General features: G+C 36.6%; 1 protein-coding gene across 4 annotated transcripts; it reads right to left on the minus strand.

The window, feature by feature from the left end:
• Window positions 1-102: 102 nt before the first annotated feature.
• On the minus strand, window positions 103-20,209 carry C1D (C1D nuclear receptor corepressor). 4 transcript variants are annotated; one of them, XM_063078851.1, is made up of 5 exons: window positions 20,171-20,209; window positions 4,512-4,658; window positions 3,545-3,611; window positions 3,179-3,234; window positions 103-455 (listed from the first exon to the last, which is right to left on the minus strand). In XM_063078851.1, exons 2-5 carry the CDS (start codon window positions 4,647-4,649, stop codon window positions 291-293), a joined length of 426 nt encoding a protein of 141 aa, XP_062934921.1. In that variant the 5' UTR covers window positions 4,650-4,658; window positions 20,171-20,209; the 3' UTR covers window positions 103-290. The 4 variants fall into 4 exon arrangements, with proteins under 4 accessions (XP_062934921.1, XP_062934920.1, XP_062934919.1 ...); XM_063078850.1 differs by lacking the exon at window positions 20,171-20,209 and adding an exon at window positions 16,947-17,053; XM_063078849.1 differs by lacking the exon at window positions 20,171-20,209 and adding an exon at window positions 16,912-16,932.
• Window positions 20,210-22,646: the final 2,437 nt, after the last annotated feature.

Raw genomic sequence — 22,646 nt, forward strand, 5'->3', positions numbered from 1 at the left:
TTGCAAGATTGACCTAATATGGAAATAAGAGTCTCATCAAAAGAGACAGTAAACTATAAACATAAAATATATAACAATGTTAAAAACCTCAGTGTTGTATAGAGAAATCAATAAAGATAACTTAATCTTTCTGGGGAAAATAAGTACTAAGCATTACAGATTTAAAGTGTAAATTTATATATGAATTCAGTAAGGAATACATTTAAACCTTGCATTGCCACATAATCATCTTTTGAGAAAACAATAAAAATGATATACTTTTTGAATATATGTGCGCCAAAACCAAAAAGCTAATTTTTACTTTTTCCTTTATTGGCAATTTTTGATGCATTTTTAGGTTTGGGTTCCCAGAGGGCATTTTTTACAAATCTTGAAGCTGCACCTCGGTCGAGCTTGCCAGCCTTTTTCTTATCTGTTATTTCCTTGACTCTGTTCATGTATACTCTGATTCTTTCCTTAAAGACAAAAATAAGAAAGAAAGGTAGGCAATGGATTTACTAAGCTGTTCACCACCACTAAGTTTTATTATACTATACTTCAGTTAAATTCAACAGATATGTATTTACTATCTACTAAGTACACAGTGCTAGTAAATCCAAGTGAGTAAGATAAACATGCTCCACACTCTCCTGGAGTTCACAGTCTGAGGGGAAGACACACATTAAAAAGTCATTTCAGAAGTGTTCTGAGTGTTTCCAAAGAGGAAGAACCATTCTAACATCACTAGAGATAAACATTGAATTGTTTATATGTGGTTATACATTTTTTTAAAATTAGCATTAACCTAAATTCACATATTAACTGTTTTGCATCTGAAGTGTAAAATCTAAAATCTGAGCTCTCATACCCTTGTAACATACAAATTATTCTAAAATTTTTATAAACAGGAAATAGATACTATTTTTTTTATGTTACCATCCAATGTCACAATTTAAAAAGGTGGAATGAAAATATAAGATCTTTTATTCAATTTCATAATTTTGATTGATAAGTGCATGAAATTTTCTAATAAAATATACAGTTCTAATCAAACTTTACAAGGTAAGAAATGTAATATGTTGCCATACCACTTTGAATCTTTCTGAGACCATTAATCAGCATAAATGGCTATCCTATACTTCAAATGTAGAAATAAAGTTGATGAGAGCTATAAAACAGCAGGGTAAATGATTGATTGCTTCTTGAAAGCCAGTTTCATTAAAATAATCAAAATAGTTACATAAACATACACAGAAAAATGCAGAACCTTAGAAATCTTTCTTTGTAAAAAGACTGGCTACTTGCTCAAAACCCTCAAATGGCTCCCCATTTCTCTCACAGTAAAATCCACAGTCCTTCCAATAGTGGATACCAGCTGCAGCGCACACCCACATGGCCCTGCCTGGGGGCCTTTGCCCTGCTTATTCCTCAGCCTGGAAGAATCTTCCCACAAATATCTACACAACCACTCCCTCTCTTCCTTCTAGTCTGCTCAAATGTTAACTTTGTCAGTGAGGCCCTGACTTTGACATTTGAAATTGCAATCCCACCCAAGCACTCCAAACCCCCCTACCCTGCTCTAATTATTTTCTTTTTTTCCATAATACATAACTTTCTAACAAACTACATATTCATACATGTTTATTGCTTGTTTATTTTATTATTTTTATTGTTTGTCCCCCTCCATTAGATACAGTCTGGTATCTGCCACAAGGGCAGGGATCAGCTTTATTTATTCACTGAGGAATTATCTCTCTTGGAAATAATGCCTGGCTCAGAGTAGGCACTCAAATATTTGTTGAATGTATAAATTGACTATTTTCAGTGCCTTTCCCCGTTTGTTATATACATGGCAAATAGGTTTCCTATCACACACTAACTCTGTGATAAATTAATAATGTCTGTCACAAGGTAAGACAAGGGGAATAGGTTTATGTATGATTTGTATTTGCCAACCCTTGTCCACAATGTTAATGTTCTCCTCCATAAAGTGGGTTCTGAGGGAGAAAGAAGACAACTGATCTTATCCTTTTAGATACAAAGACAGTATCAGGTACTGCAAATAATTGTGCTAAAGGAAAAAAAGAAATTTTATAAATGTAAAGTCTACATTAGAAAGTTAAAAACAGATGACAAAAGCCATACTTCTTATGGTTTAAAGCCAGTATCATTGGTCCAACCAAGACATGCGTATCATATTGCTTTACACTTTTCTTTTAAATATTTTTCACAATTGCTGTATTTAAAAATAAATTCACTTTCCCCCAAGAACTTTAAAAGAAGAAAATGTCTTAGTCCACACATTTAAAAAATGAAGACAAAAGATCTAGTTCATTTATTTTTTAAAAATAAATGACCAGGTGCTTCACTAAGTTGTAGATAACATACATAACAACTACCAAAAGACTTGAGAACAAGAATATAATGTCAAGTGTATTTCACATATATATTTACCTAATATTTTATAAACACAAAGAATAAATTTATTAATATTCTTATTCATAAAGCCAAATCAACAAGGTAACCATAAGTTTGATTTCTAATATTTTCCTTCAAATTGAATGATATGATTTAATTTTTGAAGTCAGCAAAAACTCCAAGATACCAGACCTTATATACCATACTTATACATCTAAATGGAATACAAAGACAAAACTAGAAGATTTATTACAGGTTGTAAATATGTCACTAATGCAGAATTACTGGACAGTACACATACAACTGGTGCCAAAAAAGCTTTTAGCTTTGTTGCTGAACTGGATTCTTTACTGCTGAGAAAATGAATTAATGGAGGAATTGAAAAGGTGGGGGAGAAACTTTCCCGTCTTTGCTAGTAAATCAACTAGAATATACTTTGAAGAATTGCATAAGAGTTAAAAAAAATATATATATATATAGTAGTACTAGAGATGAACAGGATTTCAAGAATTTATAGGAAAAATAATATGGAAGTTATAAATAATTACTAGAATCATAACATTTTCCCATCCAGAGATTTATGTAATATATGGAACACCAATTCTATGACAAAAGTAAGAGAAAGAAAAACCAAAGACACGATAATATCTGGCTCACTTTCATAATTTCAACTCTAATTTTGTTCTCCAAAAATAGTGTGATAAAGGTAATATGACCTAACTTTCAGGAATACTACAACAAATAGACATGTAAAATAAAAAGAAATTCACTGAAATCTTACCAATTCCTGCTTTACTGGATGTTCCTTAGGATTAACTCCTTGAGTTGCCAAATAAACTAAAGGAGAAAGATTTCGTGCAATAAAATGGTATATATATTAATTAAGAACATTCCAGTTAAAATTCTAGTTACTCACAAGAAAGGAAAGTCACACAAATGATTAAATATTAAATTATTCAACCTCTATGTAATATTAAATGTATGTGTGGCTCACAGGCAACCAGTATTCTGATTAAAAAGAGATAAATATCATTTTAAATTGCTACAAAGCATAATCATACATAAATTACTAGTATTTAAAAAATAAATCACCTTTGACACAATAAATAATTTGCTTTCTACCTAACTCCAAAAGTAATGTACATACCCCAAAACATTGAATTTAATGTGTATGCAGAAACTAAATCCACTTTCGCTTGTTCAAGTGGGTCCAACTATTAAAAAAGAGAGAGAAAGAAAAAAGAAATACAGACACAAACTTTGAACATCATCAGATAACATTTTAAACTTTCACCAAGCACAATATATCAAAGAAACGGTTTTTTTTTTTTTTTTTTTTTCACTTCCTGTAATCCAACAACCAAATGATCTGGAAATAATTTGCAAACAGAAGTTTTCTTAATCAGTGACTTCTGCCACAAATTTTCACTTCAGGGTATATCATCTTTAGTTAGACACAGAATGAATATAACCTCAAAAAAATTTGTGAATTATTTTAATTTTGAGAGTTACAATCTGGGCTTTGTATGTCAAAAGTAATTTAGCAATATAAACATTGCACATAATGCACTTATGTATAAGAAGCAGGCTAAAATGCTTAGGCAATACCAAAGACAGAAGAAACATAATGAGATTTGTTTTAGACTGTCAAAGTCAATTTACTGTTTTTGTCTTATAGGGTTTCCAGAAACTCTGATAAAACCATCATAATACTTAAAAGGTCAAAGATAAGAAGAGTCTGTCAAAAAGAATGCTATGAGTGCTTTTTTTTTTTCAAAATCAAGTCAAAATAAAAATATAGTTAGGTGTTTCCTAAAGCTGGAGTCTTGTTTTAGTTTATCCCCTAAAAATACTCAAATACTTATAAAATTGAAATAAAGGAGGGAAAGGGACATGTATCACTAATCTATTTCTCCATATGTTTCATAAAACAGCAGTCTGTTTTTTTGAAATTCATTTTCAGGAACTACATTTTTAGTTTTGAGGGTTTTTTTTCTTTGGTTTTTTGGCAGCTGGCCAGTGCAGGGATCTGAATCTGTGACCTTGGTGTTATAATGCTGTGCTCTAACCAACTGAGCTAACCGGACAGCCTAGGAATTACATTTTTAAAATACCTTCTGCAACAACTCATTTCTAGAAACGGACATCATGGTCTTCAGCATCTCATCCACAGCACCAATGGAATTCTCAAACGTTGATAAATACTCATGAATTTCTACTGGATAGTCTTCATTAATTGCTTCACCTGCCATTATGACCAACTGTAAAAAAAATTAAATTCTTAGAATTGATATGGGAGACAAAACTTGTTCTTTGGTTTACTTAAAAAAAAAAAAAAGGTTTTATTATGTATTTCAAAAGCACTAAAAGAGTTAAAACCTGAAGATAATTAAACCAATCTTAGAATATAACTCTTAGAATGTAACTACATTCCAACTTCTCCTCTTCTTAAGTTACCTGCAGGGGGAACCCACAGAAGTCCACTAATGCTACACGTATAAAACCCTCAACACTTTTAACGCGCTAGAGACATGATTATCAGTAGTGAGATATCAATAATCAAAATCCTACATTTTTTTTTTCTTTGTCCTTTTTTGTGACCGCGCTCAGCCAGTGAGCGAACCGGCCATCCCTATATAGGATCCGAACCCGTGGCGGGAGCGCTGCTGCGCTCCCAGCGCCTCACTCTCCTGAGTGAGCCACGGGGTCAGCCCAAAATCCTACGTTTTAAAAACTCTCTGTTGAAGTTAAAAGACCAAGCAAAACAATGAATTTCAATAAATACATCCCCTAATGCTTGTGAAGAAAGAAGCAAAATGCTTTTTGTTAAAAAAGCTTATGTATTTTAGCCCTTCTAAATTTAGGTGTTGATTAGCAGCATGTTATATTAAACTAAAAAATTAGAAATATTAGGTCTGAGATATCTTGATTATTTATCACTGAAATCATTTTTCAAGCCTGTATATATTTATATGCCTTAAGCTTCTTTAAAATATTAATAAGAAATTCAAAGAGTCCATAAGTCATATAATGTCTTTGAACAGAAAAGAGGAAACTTGGGAGAAATAAACTGTATGGTTTTTATTTACAACAGAGCATACCATGACAACCAATTCTTTTAAAATTTGCACTTACAATAATTATTATCTATGTGGGAAAATGCAAAATCCACATCAATGTATTAAATAAAATATCTAAGACCAAATTTCAGAAGCAATTCCAAGCCATATATAACATCTTTAGGTTAAAAAAAAAATTGTTTAGAAGCAGAAACATCTCCATTACATAGCAAAAGAAAACAGCAAGAACGTGTATAATAACAAGGAGCATAGCAGAATGAAAGTAAAGAGACTTAGGCCTTCCATCTTGCTTGATCACTGACTTTGTCACCTTAGATGAACCACTGGATTTCTCCGGGCCTTAAATTCCTCATCCAGAAAATAAGACAGTTGGTCTAATGATCTGTAAAGTTCCATATAGTTCTAACTATTATGATTATATCTTTTAAGTTTTAAAAATACTACTTGAATACTTTATCACAATATATCAACATTCCTTCTCATGAGTGTATATTCCACTGAGACATCTGGTTTCATTTAAAAAAAAAAAAAAAAGTTAAGTCCATCTGACTATCACTACTTGAGCTGTAAAGTTACTATCCAACTACTGTGCAACCAGCAATTAAACAAAGGACTATGATAAAAGAAAACCACACAGGAAAGAACTGTAACTTCCTATTTCAAAAGATTAACTGAAAATATGCATTTGCTTCTCATCCCTCCCCAAGTCCCTCCAAAATTATGGAAGAAATATAAAAATACAAAAATAAAAATGCTATAAATCAAGAAGGGCATATACCCATCCAGCAGACCTCAACAGTAGAAATTCTGTAAGCTAAAGAGCAAACAGGATCAGACTGATAGGAAACAGAGTCAAGGAACCTTACAAACAAAAGAGAATGAGAATCTAGTGATAACCCCTGGATCATGGGCCATAAGGGCTGAAAACAGGTAAACCAATCTATAGATCTGTCAGAGGATGGCTCCAGCATTTGTTTCCCAGATAAAGGTGTTTAAGTACAGATGATATACTGCAAATATTGAGAAGATTTAGTACTTCTTCTCTTTATGTAGAATTTTAAATCAATACATTTGAAACTGGGGATGAAAAGAACGATGTTCTGGGAAGAAATCAATTACCAAAACTAAAAAGAAGTACATAAACTATATAGACCATTAACCACAGAAAAAAAATTACAAGGTAGTCAAAGACTTACCCTCCAAAAATGTTCCAGGCCTAGAAGATTTTACAGGTAATTTCTTCTAAACTTTCAAGAAACAATTAATTCCTAAGGTATTTAACTGTTTAAGAATATTTTTAAAAAGATGGAAAACTTAAATACCTATTTCATCATAAACAAAAATAACCTCCAAATGAATTAAAAATGTAAAAGTGTAAATGTATGAGATTATGTAAAATAGTTATATCATCCAAATGAAACCCAAATGCTATAAAAGGAAATGGCTAACAGACTTAACTACATAAAAACTGGGGAAAAAGGGCTGAACCATGTCTCACTTGGGAGAGTACGGTGCTGATAACACCAAGGCTGTGGGTTCGGATCCCTATATAGGGATGGCTGGTTAGCTCACTTGGGAGAGCATGCTGCTGACAACACCAAGTCAAGGGTTAAGATCCTCTTACCAGTCATCTTTAAAAAAAAAAACCTGGAGGAAAAATGTCTATATGGTAAAAGAATACCATAAGCAAAGTTAAAAGGCAAGAGACAACCAGGAGAATATATTTGCCAAAATATAACAAAGGATTAGATAGATTACACAGAGTTCTAGAAAGCAACAAAACAAATTAAAATAATGAAGATATCATCATCCATCAGATTGGCAATAATTTTTAAGATTAGGTACTTCATTGTTATCAAGGGCATGCACTGAAGGTGGAATCTAAACTGGTGCAGATTTTAAAAATGCATGTGCCCTTTGACTCAGGAAATCCTTTTAAGAATATATATAGCCTACAGAAATCCTTGCACATATGTATATAAATTTATTAAAATGCACTCCTCAAACTCTTCTCTGAAATAATCCTATTTTCTCTTGCACTAGGTTTTCCCTCTTCTGGATCATTACCCACAAGCTTAAGACATTTTATTTCTCCATCTTAGATAAGAAACAAAAGAAACTTCCTGACTTCATATCCTCCTCCAGTTAAAGCCTCATTTTCTCTCTGCCTTTTAGAACAAATTCCTCAAAAGAGTTGCTTACACTAATGATTTCTAATTCCGTTCCTTCCATTCTTCCTTGAATCTCCTACAAACAGGCCCCCTACTTTTCACACAAAATTGTTCTTGTCTACGTCACTCACACTGCCACACTGTTAAATTCAATGGTCAATTCTCAGTTCGTCACTTGACATCATTGATTCCCTTCCTGTGGTTTCAAAGGCATCACATTTCCTTGGTTTCCCTTTACCTTACTGGCTGCTTTCTTAGTCTCTTTAATGCATCCTTCTCACATTCTCAGCCTCTTAACCTTAAAGTGCGCAAGTGCTGTCCCTAACTCTCTTATCTTCTCTAATTTACTCCTAGGTGAGCTCAGGACTTTAAATTGCATTAATAAACGGATAACTCCCAGGTTTGTTTCGGCAGCCCTGACCTCTCCACTGAACTCCAAATTTACATTTCCAACTGCTTATTCAATACCTCTGGTTTTGGATGTCTAATAAATTCTCAAACATAACCTGCCCAAAGCCAAATTCCTAATCTTGCCTACTGCAGTCTTCCCCATATCATCTTATGCTAATTCCAACTTTCCAGTTGTTCAGACCCAAAATTTCAGAGAGATCCTTGACTATTCTCCCTCACCTCATCTTTAAAATGTATTCAGAATCTAACCACGTCCTACCACCTCTATTGCTACCACCCTGGTCTAAGCCACCATTATGTCTTGCCTGGATTGTTGCAATAGTCTCCTAAATGGCCTCCTTGCTTCTTCCGCCAAATAATCTATTATCAAGCAAGCAGAATGATCATTCAAAATGTAAATCAGACTACAGTCAGCCCTCCATATCCGCGGGTTCCGCACCTGTGGATTCAACCAACTGCAGATGGAAAATATTGGGGAAAAATAAATAAAAACGACAAAAAATACAAATAAAAAAACATACTATAACAACTATTTACATGGTATTTACATTGTATTAGGTATTCTAAGTAATCCAGAGATGATTTAAAGTATAGGGGAGGATGTGCAGAAGTTATATGAAAATACTACGCATTTTATGACAAGGACTTGATCGTTTGTGGATTACGGTTTCCTCGGGAGTGTGGAATCAATCCCCCTACCACCCAGACAGATACCAAGAGATGACTACATGTCATGCCCCTGCTCAGAAACTTCCAAAGGCTTAACCACTTCACTCAAAGTAAAAGACAAAGTCCTTACAGTGGCCTAAAAAAGCCCAAGGCAATGTACCCTGACACCCCATCACCTTCTGGGACTTCATCTCCTCCTACTCTCCCCTTGCTCATTTCACTCCAACCAGAACGGCCTCGTTGCTCTTCCCCCATCACATAAGGCATGGGACCTTGGGACCTTTGCACTTCTCTCCCTCCCAAAATGCTCTCTCCCTCTCCTCCTCTCCTACCAACAGCTTCACAGGCTCATTATTCAATCTTCACCAGATCTCTGCTCAAGTGCCACCTAGTGCTAAACCCTTCCTAACCACCACATTTTGAAATGCAAACCCCTCGCCTCACTCCTTATCTCCTACCCCACCCTACATTCCTCAGTAGCATCTGACATATATTTATTATTTTTATTCATATATTGTCTATCTACTTCTGCTATGGGTCAAATGAGTCCCCCCAAAATTTATGTATTAGAAACATAATCCCTACTATAACAGTGTTGGGGGTGGGGGGAGAGTCCAATTATGGCGTTTGAAAGGTGGGGCATGTAAGAAGTGATTAGATTGTGAGGACTTTGCCCTTGGGAATGAATTGATCCATTTATGGAGTAATAGGCATGGTTCTGATGGCTTTAAAAGGAGAGTAAATGAGAAGTTAGCTCTATTGCTCAGCCCATTCTTGCCATGTGATACTCTGCATCTCTGTGGAGAGTCACCACCAAGAAAAAGGCCCTCACCAGGTGTGTTCTTGGGACCTGGGACTTCCTGGCCTCCAAACCGTAAAAATAAATTATGTTTCTTTATAAATTATCCAGTTTCAGGTACTCTGTTATAAGCAACAGAAACAGACTAATACAACCTCCAAAAAAAGGTAAATATATGACAGCAGGAATTTCTGTGTTTTGCTCACAAGTACTGCCTGGCAGTCAACAAACATTTGTTGAATGCAAATAAACAAAATACTGGAAATAATCTAAATATTCATCTACAGGCAAACAGTTAATGAACACAGCACATCCATACTTGGAAATATTATATGTCTACTTAAAATAAAAAAGCATATCTATATGTAGTGACACACATGAGAAGTGAAAAAAAATCACAGAACATTGTATATAACACATAATGTGTCTAACATGCCATCTGCTTTTTTAAAAAAACCTGTACATGCATAGAAAAAGATCTAGAAGGAGGCATATAAGAAACAAACATTCTCTCTGAGAAGAGGTAGGGATTAGGGAATAGGATCAAAACAGATTCATTTTTTTAACTCTTCATTCTTCATTGTTTAAACTTTACTTCAGGGCTGGCCAATTTGCTCACTTGGTCAGAGTGTGATGCTGATAACACCAAGGTCAAGGGTTTGGATCCCTATACTGACCAGCTGCCAAAAAATTAATTAATTAATTAATTTAATTATATTATTTCAAAAAGCACATATAAAATGTGTAATAAAAATAAACAATCAAATTAAATAAAGCCTTATTTTTATAAAGTATTTTGGCTTTTAACAAATACTGCAAATATTAAAACACACACACACACACAAAAAGCTTTTTATTTAAACGTGAATTTTTTCATCCAATTTTCCTATTAGAATATATTTCCCCTCTCTGGAACACATTGCAGATTTTTCCTGCAATTATTCCCTGTCCCTACACCCCAATAAACAAGCAGTTATTTATTGTTAAAATGGGTTAGGGTGAACACTGAAAGCAAGGCAGTAAGAATAATTGTCCTTATTAAATCTGAACGGAACCACTCGCCTTTTTTCTAACTAAAAAATAGAGTCAAGACAGACTAAAAAGCAAAGTCAAGACAGACTAAAAAATAAACGTTCTTCTACTACCAGAAATTCCTCCCAATTCAAATGATTCCTACTAACATTTTATATAGGCAGTTCCTGAGTATTTATTCCTGCCACAGGAAAAGTGCAGAAACTTCCAGTGACTCGATGGTATCAGCAGCAATAGCAAACACTTGAATAGTACCAACTATGTGCCAGTGTCACTAGTCTAAGCGCTGCACACATTAACTCATCTAATCCTTGTAGATGAAGAAACTGAGCCACAGTAAGTGGCTTAAATGACTTGCCTAAGGTGTACATGGCAAAATTTCCAAAGAAGAAAAAGAAGAACAGAACTGGCTCACCTCTGGTCCTCACTCCCCTCCCAGGTTCTATAGGCACCCCTCACCCCTCCACCTACTCCTTCTAAAGTGCCAGCTGCAGCAGTGGAAACAGACAGAGCAGGAAGGACAAAACTTGCTTCTCTTCCCTCTCAGTGAGGGCTTGCTGAGACTAAGCGGGGGAGATGGTACAAGCTGTCCAATATCCCTACAGAATGTATTGCCACTGCAGCTCCTCTGTCCCTCCTCTCACTGGTTACGGAAGCCAAAGTACCCGCAGGAGAAAAGGAAGGGTGCACAGCATCACCTACAGAACTGAAATCATTGACTACTTCCTCCCCTTGATCTTCAGTCCAGCCAGAAACCTGGGAGGCACCCCTGACTCCTTCCTCAGGCCCCCAAATCCAATCAGTCCTGTCAATACAGCTTCCTTAATCTCCTTACACCACAGCTTTCCTCCATTCTCACTGACTAGATTATTTCAACAGCCTTTGGGTAGTCTCCCTACTGCCAATTTTTCTCCACTCCTAATTTTAGAATGTTACAAAATATGATTTTTCTATTTAAAAAAAAAGTCTGGTCACAGTACTCCCCTGCTTAAAATCCTGCAGTAGTTCCCCCAACCTGGAAGATAAATTCCAAACTCCTCAGCATGGATATGAGTCCCATTATGTTATGGCCCTGGCTTATCTGCCTAACCTCACCTTTCATGGTGCCCCTCTTCCAATCCTACAATTATAGCCAGAATGGGAGTTTTCCAAATGTGCCACACTCTCCTATTATAAACTTTCAGCCATGAGGTTCTCTATGTCGGAAATGCCCTTCCACCTCCACCCTGTTCAAACCCTGCTTATCTTTGGAGGTAAGATCAGGTTTCACTTCAGCCAGTGAAGACTTCTCTGTGTGCCCTCTTCCTGTTCTCTGTCTGTATAAACACAACTATAAGCTGTGTCACTTAGAACACTACCTTATAATGTCTATTTATTTACTTGATTTCCCTTTTGATTACAAGCTCCATGAGGGGGCTGTGCCACACTGATATTATACCATCAGTGACTGACACAGGATGAGTACTACTATAAGTCTCAATTTGCCCAGGATAATCCCAGTTTATACCTGTTGTTTCAGCTTGACATTTGGTCAGCTCCTCCTTTCTCTCTCAGAAATCCTAGTTTGAACAAAAAATTATATGATCACTCTAAACAAAGTAGGACCTCTGACACTTACCACCGCTCCCCACCCCATTTTGTTAGAGAGTCGGGAATTGCTCCTTATACCAGTCAGGTCTCAACCAGAGAAGCAGAACAAGTAGGAGATATATAAAAAGAGTGAAAAAAACTTTTACACAGGGCAGGCCATCAAGGAAGGGCATGTTGGAGTTCTTGGCTACAAGCTGAAGCTGCTGCCCACAGGTGGAATTGCTTTTTTGTCAGGGAAGCCTCAGCTCTGCTTCTAAAGCCTTTCAACTGATTTAGTCAGGCCCACCCAGATCATCTAGGATAATCTTCCTTACTTAAAGTCAACTGATTGTGGATTTTAATCACATCTACAAAATACCTTCACAGCAACACCTAGATTCTGTTTGAATATCTGGGAACTGCATCTTCACCTAGTTGAAAGATCAAAGAGACCATCACACTCCTTTAAGTCTCCAGAACTACAGCAAGTAAAGATGTATTCCTGGCATCACAAGTTGTTGCTCTGACAGCATTTTCCCATAACAGCTTTGTTATTCTTGATTACCAGGTTCCCAAGTAATAAAACTAGACTTCAAACTCCAGATAACATATGTGGAAGAAACGATAACTTTAAAAAAAAAAAAAAGAAAAAAGAAAAAAAACACCACTTCGCAATCCCTAATGGAATTACAGATTCAGGCAATGATCACCAAAAGACAAAAGGATGATTGAGAAGTTTACAATGAAGAAATGAGACTGTCACTATCCAAACGCACTTATCAATGTTCACATCATTAAAAGTAGAACACATATTATGAACCTCCTGATGTGAGGCAATGTAACATACACAGCACCAACTGTGAAGTATTTCCGACTCCCAAGGAAGTTGAATCTGAATCTAACTAAGCCTTTAGAGATAACTTCCATTTTACACGCAATATGGAGGATAGAGAAACAAGTTAACACCACAAGAAAGCAAACACACAAATCTGGAATGAGAAATACTCTATAGGACAATTGGCTGAGTTTCTGTAAAAGTCAATGACATTAAGAAAAAATAAAGAAAAGAAAGAGGAGGTAGAGGAAGAGATTAAAGAGATTTAGGAGACATGACAACCAAATGGAATGTGTAGACTTCATTTGGATCTTGATTTAAATAAATAAGTATAAAAAGAGATTTTTGAGAGAAAAAAATCTGAACATAGATGGGGTATTAGGTGATACCAAGAAATTATTGATAATTCTATCATCTATGAAAATGGCATTATAGTTATATAAGAAAATGTCCCTATCATTTAAAGATGCATACTGAAGTACACAGGGGTAAAATTATATTACATCTTGAATTTGCTTTGGGGGAAAAAAAAAGCTAGACTTCTTGGACTAAACTTTGAGAGCAAAGATAAGAATCTATGTATGATACTTCTACAGTGAATTTATATAGCTAATTCACAAATTAACTTTTAGAATACAACATGGTTCATAAAGTGGAGGATACCTAAAGAGGTGTACTCTAGAATATTTAAGCAGCTCTATTACATCTCATATCAATTCCCAAGATAATAAAGGGTGAAGGGTAGGAATGTTACTAGGTATTCACTGAATCTGTGACAGTTGGTGAACAAAACTTAGGAAAACAAGACAGAGCTTGTGCCTTAAATTAAGTTTGTATTACTAGCATTTCCAACAAAGGCTGACATTCCAGAACGTCTAATTATTTCAAAAATATCACAAATTTCCTTCTTTAAAAAAACCCCTAATTTCTTATATCTTTACCTAGCCCTTAAAAATGTTTCCATGCAAAAATAAACCAAGTCCAAACAAAGCCCAATGAAAAACTAGGGAAAGACATCTGCAACACAAAGACAGATTTAGAGTCTCGATAAATCAATTAAAAAAAAAAAAAAAAAAAAAAAGTAGGGCCAAGCCCGTGGCGCACTCGGGAGAGTGCGGCGCTGGGAGCGCGGTGACGCTCCTGCCGCGGGTTCAGATCCTATATAGGAATGGCCGGTGCACTCACTGGCTGAGTGCTGGTCATGACAAAGACAAAAAAAAAAAAAAAAAAAAAAAAGTACATACAACCTAAAAGAAAAATGGGCAAATAAAATCAGCAGTTCACAAATAAAGGAATCCAGATGACCAATAAACCTTAAAAAAGCTATTCAATCTTACTCATAATTAAGGAAACATAAAGCGCCAAAACGAGATGTCATTTTTTTTATCTGTCAAGCAGGCCAAAATTTAAAAGATGGGCAAAGGTGAGCAGAAACAGCCTCTCATTGACTATTAGTTGGAATGTAAGGTAATTGGGCATTTTTGTGGGGCAATTGGGCAGTTTGTTTATTTACATAGTCTTTGACCAAGCAATTTCACTTCTCATAACGTATATTTTCACACAAGATAATGTTCAAGGACATCCACTGCCACACTCTAAAACAGTGAAACTTTAAAACAAGGAACAACCTGCAAGCCCATTAATATAGTGACCGGTTAAACAAATTATGATATACCCATCCAATAAAATACTCTGTGTAGTGAAAAAAGTATGAAGTAGGGCTTAGAAAGATTCCTAAGATATATATTAAGTGAACAGAAGTTAAAGAACAGCATGTATAATACATCCCATTTGCTTCTAAGCCAAAAAGATACGAGCATGGAGTCATATAAAATATAAAAATATACATGTTAAGTTTTCTTAAAAATACAAAAGAAGCTGTTAACTGTGTTTACTTCTGGGAAAGGAAAAGCATAAAGGTGAAGGGGCATATTTTGTTACATTCTCTGAATTATGATTTTTAAACAATAATATATGTAACATTATAATAATGTGTTTATAAATATAAATTTCAATTATCTCAAATTTTGAAATTTACTTTCTTCCCAAGTATGCCACATAAAATGTCATCATTTTCCCCTACTTACCACCTACAATCAAACCTATATTCTTTAGCTCTCTTATATTCATAGAACCATATGAATGTATTCCTTTCTTTACACCTAAATTTTCTAGCCAACTCGAGTCCATTTTCTCCCTATTCTCATAGCACAAAAGCCTCTTCTGGCCTCCCTTCCTACATGGCCATACCTTTCAGTTAGCTGTTTTAAAGATGCTTTTACAAGTCCTTATCTTTCCCTTGTGCCCACTAGCCAATTCCAGTCCTGGATAACCATTCTAGATTCAGGCTAACTGAACTGTCTTAAAGAAATTCACAAAAGACACAATTTAATACTATCCAACCTCAAATGGGTCCTTTCTTAGTTGCCAGACAATTTTTTTATTTATCCTTGGCTCAGCACATATTGCACAATGCCTTGTAAATGAATAACAATTACGGAGCATTTACCACACACCAGGCATTAAGGCCTCATTTATTCAATAGATATTTATCTAGCATTATGACACGCTGCCCTGATACTTGGAATATAGTGGTGAGCAAAAACTTGCCTGCACTGGGCTTACAGTTTAGTGTGGATGATAGACATTAATCAAATAATCACAGAAATATAAAATTACAACAATGATATGGAGAAATACATAGTGCTATGAGACTATAAACTAATGAACAAGACTTAATCCGAGGGAAGACAGAATGCTTCCTTAAGAAAACACTCTTGATGACAGCTGAGTTAAGCAGACAAGAACAGTAGTGTGGAGAGTCCTCACAACTCTGTGATTGGGTACTAACATTAGCCTCCCTTTACAGATGACACACAACAGAGACTTAGGTCATAGAGCTAAGTGGTAAAGCTCAGTGGAATGGAATCCAGATCTAATGCAGGAGCAGCCCTCACAAATCCCTTCAATAGCTCCTCACCCTTACAGGACAAAATCCTCTTTTACACAACACATGGGGTTCTTCAAAATCTGGCTTTCTTGCCCTTTCAGCCTTAACTCTCATCTTTTCCCTATCCCCTGTCACATTCAACATCTGCTCCTGTCATTATTCCACATGACTAGAATCCCCACAATTTCCATAATGTATTAATCCATTTTATGTTGCTATAACAGAATACCTAAGACTGGGTATTTTTTAAAGAACAGAGGTTTATTTGGCTTACGATTCTGGGACAGCCATATCTGGCGCAGGCCTAAGCTGCTTCTACTCATGGTGGAAGGCGACAGGCAGCCGGTGGGTACAAGTAGATCACATGGCAAGAGGAAGCGAGAGGGGAGAGGGAGGGGGCGGGGGGAGAGAGAGAAAGAAAGAGAGAGAGAGAGAGAGAGAGAGAGAGAGAGAGAGAGAGAGAAAGGAGATGCCCGGGTCTTTTAAGCACGGAGATCTCACTCGGCAACCCCAGCCCCTAGGAAGAGTCTCCATGACTCAGCTCCCAACACTGCCATGCTGGGGATCAGATTTCCACATGAGTTTTGTCAGAGACAACACATCCGAACTCTATCACTTAGCAATGTTCAGTAGGCCTGGAGCTAGAATGGTTACCATTCTAGTGGATACAGAGGAAAGAGGATTTGCAAAAGCATCTTTAAAACAATTGACTGGGAGGTGTGATCATGAAGGGAAAGAAGTAAGGTACTTTCATGGTCCTTTCTCTCTGCCTGGAATACCCCCTCCTGGAACCCCGCCCCATTTTCTGGGCCTATTCATCCTTTAAAACCCACATCAAATGCCCTCTCCTCTATAAAGGCTTCTATATGTCCCTTCTTCCTCCCTGCTCCCAAGGTTCTCTGAATACATCTGTAGTATAGTTATCACATCGGTGTGTGACTATCTGCTTCTCCAGACTTAAAGTTATCACATATCCATCAATAATACTCCTCATGTACCTTGATAAATCCAAAGGTGTCCATCATCATTTTACCTGATCCATCAGCAGCATCTGACAAAATTGAATGCACTACTCCTCCATGAATTTCACAACACCAGACTCAAAATTGTCCTTGTCCCTGGTTGGCTGTTCAGTCTGTCTCCTCTGCTGGTTCTTCGTCATCTTCCTAAACTGTAAATGCTAACATAAGTAAGGACTCAGGCATGGTGCTTTTTATTTTGCTGTCTATATTCACTCCTTTAATGATCACCTCCAGTCTCATGAATTTAAATAACTAACATCTGTTCAATGACAACTCTCAAATGTTTGTTTCCAGCAATGACCACTCCCCTGAACTCCAGACTCAATATATGGTACTCAACTGCCCACTTAACATCTCCACTTGAATAACTAACAGTCTTCTCAAACTTAATATGTCCACAACTGAACTCCTTATCTTCTCCCACAAACCTGCCCCTCCTAGTTTTCCACTTCTCAGTTAATGGAAATTCCACTCTTCTAACTGCTCAACCTGAAAATTTTGACAATTACCTTATTCTCACTGTGCACATTCAATCCATAAAATACATGGATTTACCTATAAAATGCATCCAAAATTGAACTGGCACTTCTTTCCAACCAGTTAAAATGCTATCATCTCATCTGAATTATTATGACACCTCCCTAATTAGTCTCCTAGCTTTCACCTACCCCACCCTCCAAAAAGCTATTCATAACACAGCAGCCAAAGTAATCTCATTAAAGACTAAGTCAAGATCATGTCACGCCTCTGCTCAGAACTTTCCATTGGTTATTTAATTCACTGGGCTACATTGGTTATTTGATTCACTGGGCTATTCCTTCAAGGCAGGATTCATGTTGCATTACAAGCGTATCTCCACATCACTGACATAATGTCTTGCCACATATTAGGTATTTAGCAACTACAGTCGGCCCTCCATATGTGTAGGTCTACATCCATGGATTCGACAAACTGCAGACCGAAAATGTCCAAACTGTGTCTGTACTGAACATGTACAGACTTTTTTCTTGTCATTACTTCCTAAAAAAACACAGTATAACAATTTACATAGCATTTACATTGTATTAGGTACTATAAGTAATCCAGAGATGATTTAAAGGAGAGGGGAGGATGTCTGTAGGTTATACGCAAATATGAGGGTACTTCAAAAAGTTCATGAAAAGATTGTACTACCTTTCAATTCTATTTTTACAAAAACTTTTGGTGTACCCTCAAAAAGCAGTACCCTCATATTACTGCATTTTATGTAAGGGATTTGAGCATCTGCAGATTTTGGTATCCATGAGAGTTCCTGGAACCAATTTCCCACAGATACCCAGGAATGACTGTATTTGTTAACTGACTAAAATCAATCAAAGTAAACAGACCAAATTTTGGAGAATCTTAATATTAGATTATTAAGATTATTATCTAATCTTAATATTACATTATTACGAATATTAGATTATTAGTTTGGACTTATGAAGTCACTACATGGATCCAAAAATATATATATATATGATAATGTACATTCTGGGGCTGTTTCCGTCTTCTATATCAAGCAGAGCTATGCATAGTCATGAACTAAGCCAGAGAACAAATCCAACATATAATTGTTTTTTGGAACTAGAAAGCCATTTGCAGATGCTGCACCAGAATTCTATCACTGTAATGACTTTTTTGCACTGCACTATCTTAGAAATTAAGTGAAATGTACATACAACAAGTTCTCGATAAATACTGCTTTCTTGACAAACAGTGAGAACATGTTAGTGTTGCCTATAATTCTCCTTCGGGCTTACAGTAAAATCCCTGAGAAAACAGACTTCTTCCTTTTCTAATAAAGATATTAATCTCTAAAAACAAATCTATCCCAAAGTCTAATAATAGAAAAATATATAAATTACAAGAAATTTACTCAAGGTTGAAATGAGTAGTTAGATCAGAATCAATTTATTACTATTCAATGTTTAATTTGAAGCATTTTCTAAATTGTAGATATGAAGCAGCAAAATTACATTCCAAAACACATGAAACTTGCAATTATCTCATCTCTAAAATAATGATAACAGCATATAGGGTTGTTGTGCAGAAAAACATGAATAATATAGGTAAAGCTATAAGAACAGTGCCTGGCTCAGTTAGCACTCGGTTTGTTAGCTAGTAACACCAGCCGTTATTCTACTGAACTGAAAATTATCAAAACCCTAATTCAATGTGGGTTACTCAAAGCCATACTTGAAGGGTCGACTATTTGGAAACAGTAGCTGAGATAATACATATGAAGAGCTATTGACAAGTTAAAAGCAGTTAAGAAAAAATTATATCATCTCTAAGTGTGATACACATAATATAGCCGTTTGAAGGCAGCATGTCTTTTGACTGGGAATTTTGTGTTGATTATTTTGAAAGACCATTGTTCATACTATGTCATTATTTTATCTTTCAACAAAACTATGAGTTCTACCATTTGCACCAATCATAAACAGTTCTCTGAACTTCAGTAGGGGTTATCTGTTATTTTCTAATGAAAAATGTATGTTCTTGGTTCAGTCTACTATCAGTCCAAACAAATTAAGAAGTGAATAGCAAACATCTCATTGGGACAGATACATCTTTAAGTAAGCCAAAACTGAATTGTAGTCAACAAACATGAAAACATTAAAGCTACCTTCAAACAGAAGTTTGAGTCACAGTGAACTTTCCCGAGCCATAAAGAAAAACTTCTCTGTTAAGATTATCCACTACAGATTTTAACAAAAGGTCAAATTAGCCCACCGTCTCAGATGGGCTAATATTGCAGCGGCGGGCAGTGTGTAATCATGTATGTGAATGATAAACGGGGATGACATAGGAAAGTTACTTCCTCACACCCTCCACTTTAGCCTTCCTCCCTAAAAAAGGTTTGAAGGCAGCTGAAAATTTACTGTGAAGTTATATGTCTTTTTATTTCTCCACCTTCCAGTATTTGAGAGGTGGAGTTAACAAGCGAAAAAAAAAGGGAAAGACAGAACCAAGAGAGAGAAATGAGAAGCCAGAGTAAGCCAAAGTCAGCAAGCAGCCACAAGACAAGAGGAAGTGGGAGGTCCTATAGCAAGACTGCCGCCAATGCTCAACTGTGAGCGATCGCAGTCTCAGGAGGCTACGCAGCCCCTGACCCCGCTCCTCCCAGTCAGGCCGGATGATGAAAGGAAAACTCTAGGACAGGAGAAGTCAACTTAGGCAGGATCCCAACAACCCCAGCTTTGAATAATACCTCCGGGCCTTCGATTCCGGTCTGCCGGAAGGCGGTCGCGCAACGATGACGTCATGGTGCGCGCGCGTCGCTCTCCGATGACCTCACGCCACTCGCCCCGCCCCGCCGCCCCTCCCTCCGCTCTGAAGGCGGTGTTCGTAGGTGCTTCGGGGCGACGTGGGGAAGGAGGCTGCGGTGGTGTGCTGGAGGCATTTAGCTAGATTTGTACTCGGCCGGCATCCAGTTCAAGTGCGGTTGAGCGTTTTGGGTTTTTTAAAAATGTTAGTTACTAAAGCCTTGTTCAGGTTTTTACTTTTGCTGAAGCCCTTTCCAGCATCCTGATTCCTCCTACACCCTTATCACCCACCTCAAAATTAGCCTCCTAGGGCAGCTTCCCAAATTATCTAAAGACGGGTTCCTTATGTTTCCAATCCATCGTTAGGATATACTTTTGTAAAATACACGAAAAACGAATTACTAGCAAAAAAAAAAAAAATGTGCAAAATACGAGCCTAGATTTTTAACTATTAGTTTCAATGTACATAAGATTACATTTCAATATATACAGTCAGAACATAATAGAAAAAAAGAATCATGAAAATTGTACAGTTTGTTAATTTAAAGTGTAGTGTAAGCGATTAACAGCATTGTTTTACATTCGTAACTTTTTATCGTTCCACAGTGGTAATTTAACAAAAAGTTATGCATGAAATAGCAATTCCATATATTAAAAGGAACTGTGAACAAACACCATATATGTCAATAAAGTTTTTAAAGTAGAAAATGAGCTGCTTCTGGTTTGATATGCTCTAGTTGGATTAAAGACAGCACTCCTTGAACAACTTGCAGAGGATAGTGTGAATCCTCTACTCTGTTTTAACACTGTAGTAGAGAAATCAGTTTTCACATAGCTACATTGATGGGAATGGAAGAGATTCTAAAGTTGTTTCTGCAAGCTAAGGATATTCATTTTTAACTTTTATCTGACATGAAACAAATGATGCCATATTTTCAAAATTCATCTTCAATCTTTAATTAGTTGTCAGTTCCAACAATTTATCCTCTAAAATATAAATTTAAATTATATTTGATGAAAGAAATTAATTCCAGGTATTTCACATTGTTAGGGTCACAATTGCCAAACTAACCTTAAAATATCACAAATTTTAATGTGGTCCTACTGCACATGACAGTTCACACAACATGGGACTCACCGTATGAGTTCAACGACATCTAAACTAATCTACATTCTTGTATTAGTCCGCTTATGTTGCTTATAACAAAATACCTGAGACTGGGTGATTTATAAAGAAAATGAAATTATTGCTTACAGTTTCTGAGGCTGGGAAGAGTAAAGTCCATCCAGTGGTGGCAACAATGACCAAGGGGTCTCACATTGCAAGATGGTGGAAGCAGAGAGAGCAGAGAGTGAGCAAAAGAGAGAGACAGACTCTCCTCTTCTTTTAAAGCTCTCAGAACCACACCCATTCACTACAGCAGGGTCCTACAATCCAATCACCTCTTCAAGGCTCCACCTTTCAATTACCATAATAGAATTTCCTGTCCTATTAACAGTCACAGTGGGGGCTAAGTTTCTAATACACAAAACTTGGGGGACACAATTCAAGTTTCAGGGAGTTTAGGGCAGATATAATTGAATCCACTACAATTCTATTGAAGAAAACCAGTTCGCTGACAACCATGGTTGTGGAAATGTGGAATCACTATAAACGTTTCTAAATGATTATCCTCAATTTCTGCACTCATCTCACTGTGGAGAAATAATAACAAATACTTCGTGGACTGACACTGATTCATAGATCACACTTTGAATTGTACCATCCTCGAGAGTGGGTGCATAACCTCACCACAAAGATTATCGAGGCCTGGGAAGACTGAAACGTAACCCACAATAATTCAGAACCTGACAGTTTGTCCTGAACTGAGGTGATAATGAGGCTTCAAGGCAAATTGTTATACCTGTATCATTTGGGTCCTTCAGAAAGCAAACACCAAAGGGAGTTAGGAGTAAAAGAAGCATGTTATGGTGGGGGGTGCTATGGGTCAAATGTGTCCCCCGAAAGTTCATGTGTTGGAAACTTGATCCCCATTGGAACAGTGTTGAGTGTGGGAAACCCAATTATGATATTTGAAAGGTGGGGGCATGTATTAGTCAGAGTTCTCCAGAGAGGAAGAACTAATAAGTTGTGTATATGAACATATGAGAGGGGACTTATTAGTGGAATTGGCTCCCATGATTATGAAGGCTGAGAGGTCCAACGATAGGCCATCTGCAAACTGGATGCCAGTAGTATGGCTCAGTCCAAATCTGGAAACCTCAGAACCAAGGAAGCCGATGCTGTGATTCTCAGTGTGAGGCCAAAGGCCTGAGAGCCAGAGGTGCTGCTGGTGGAAGCTCTAAAACCCAAAGGCTGAAAAGTCTCGAGTTCTGATGTCCACATACAGGAGAGAAGAGTGCATCCCAGCTCCAGCAGAG

This window comes from Cynocephalus volans, chromosome 14 (genome assembly GCF_027409185.1).
Source record: "Cynocephalus volans isolate mCynVol1 chromosome 14, mCynVol1.pri, whole genome shotgun sequence".
Classification (NCBI taxonomy): Eukaryota; Metazoa; Chordata; class Mammalia; order Dermoptera; family Cynocephalidae; genus Cynocephalus; species Cynocephalus volans.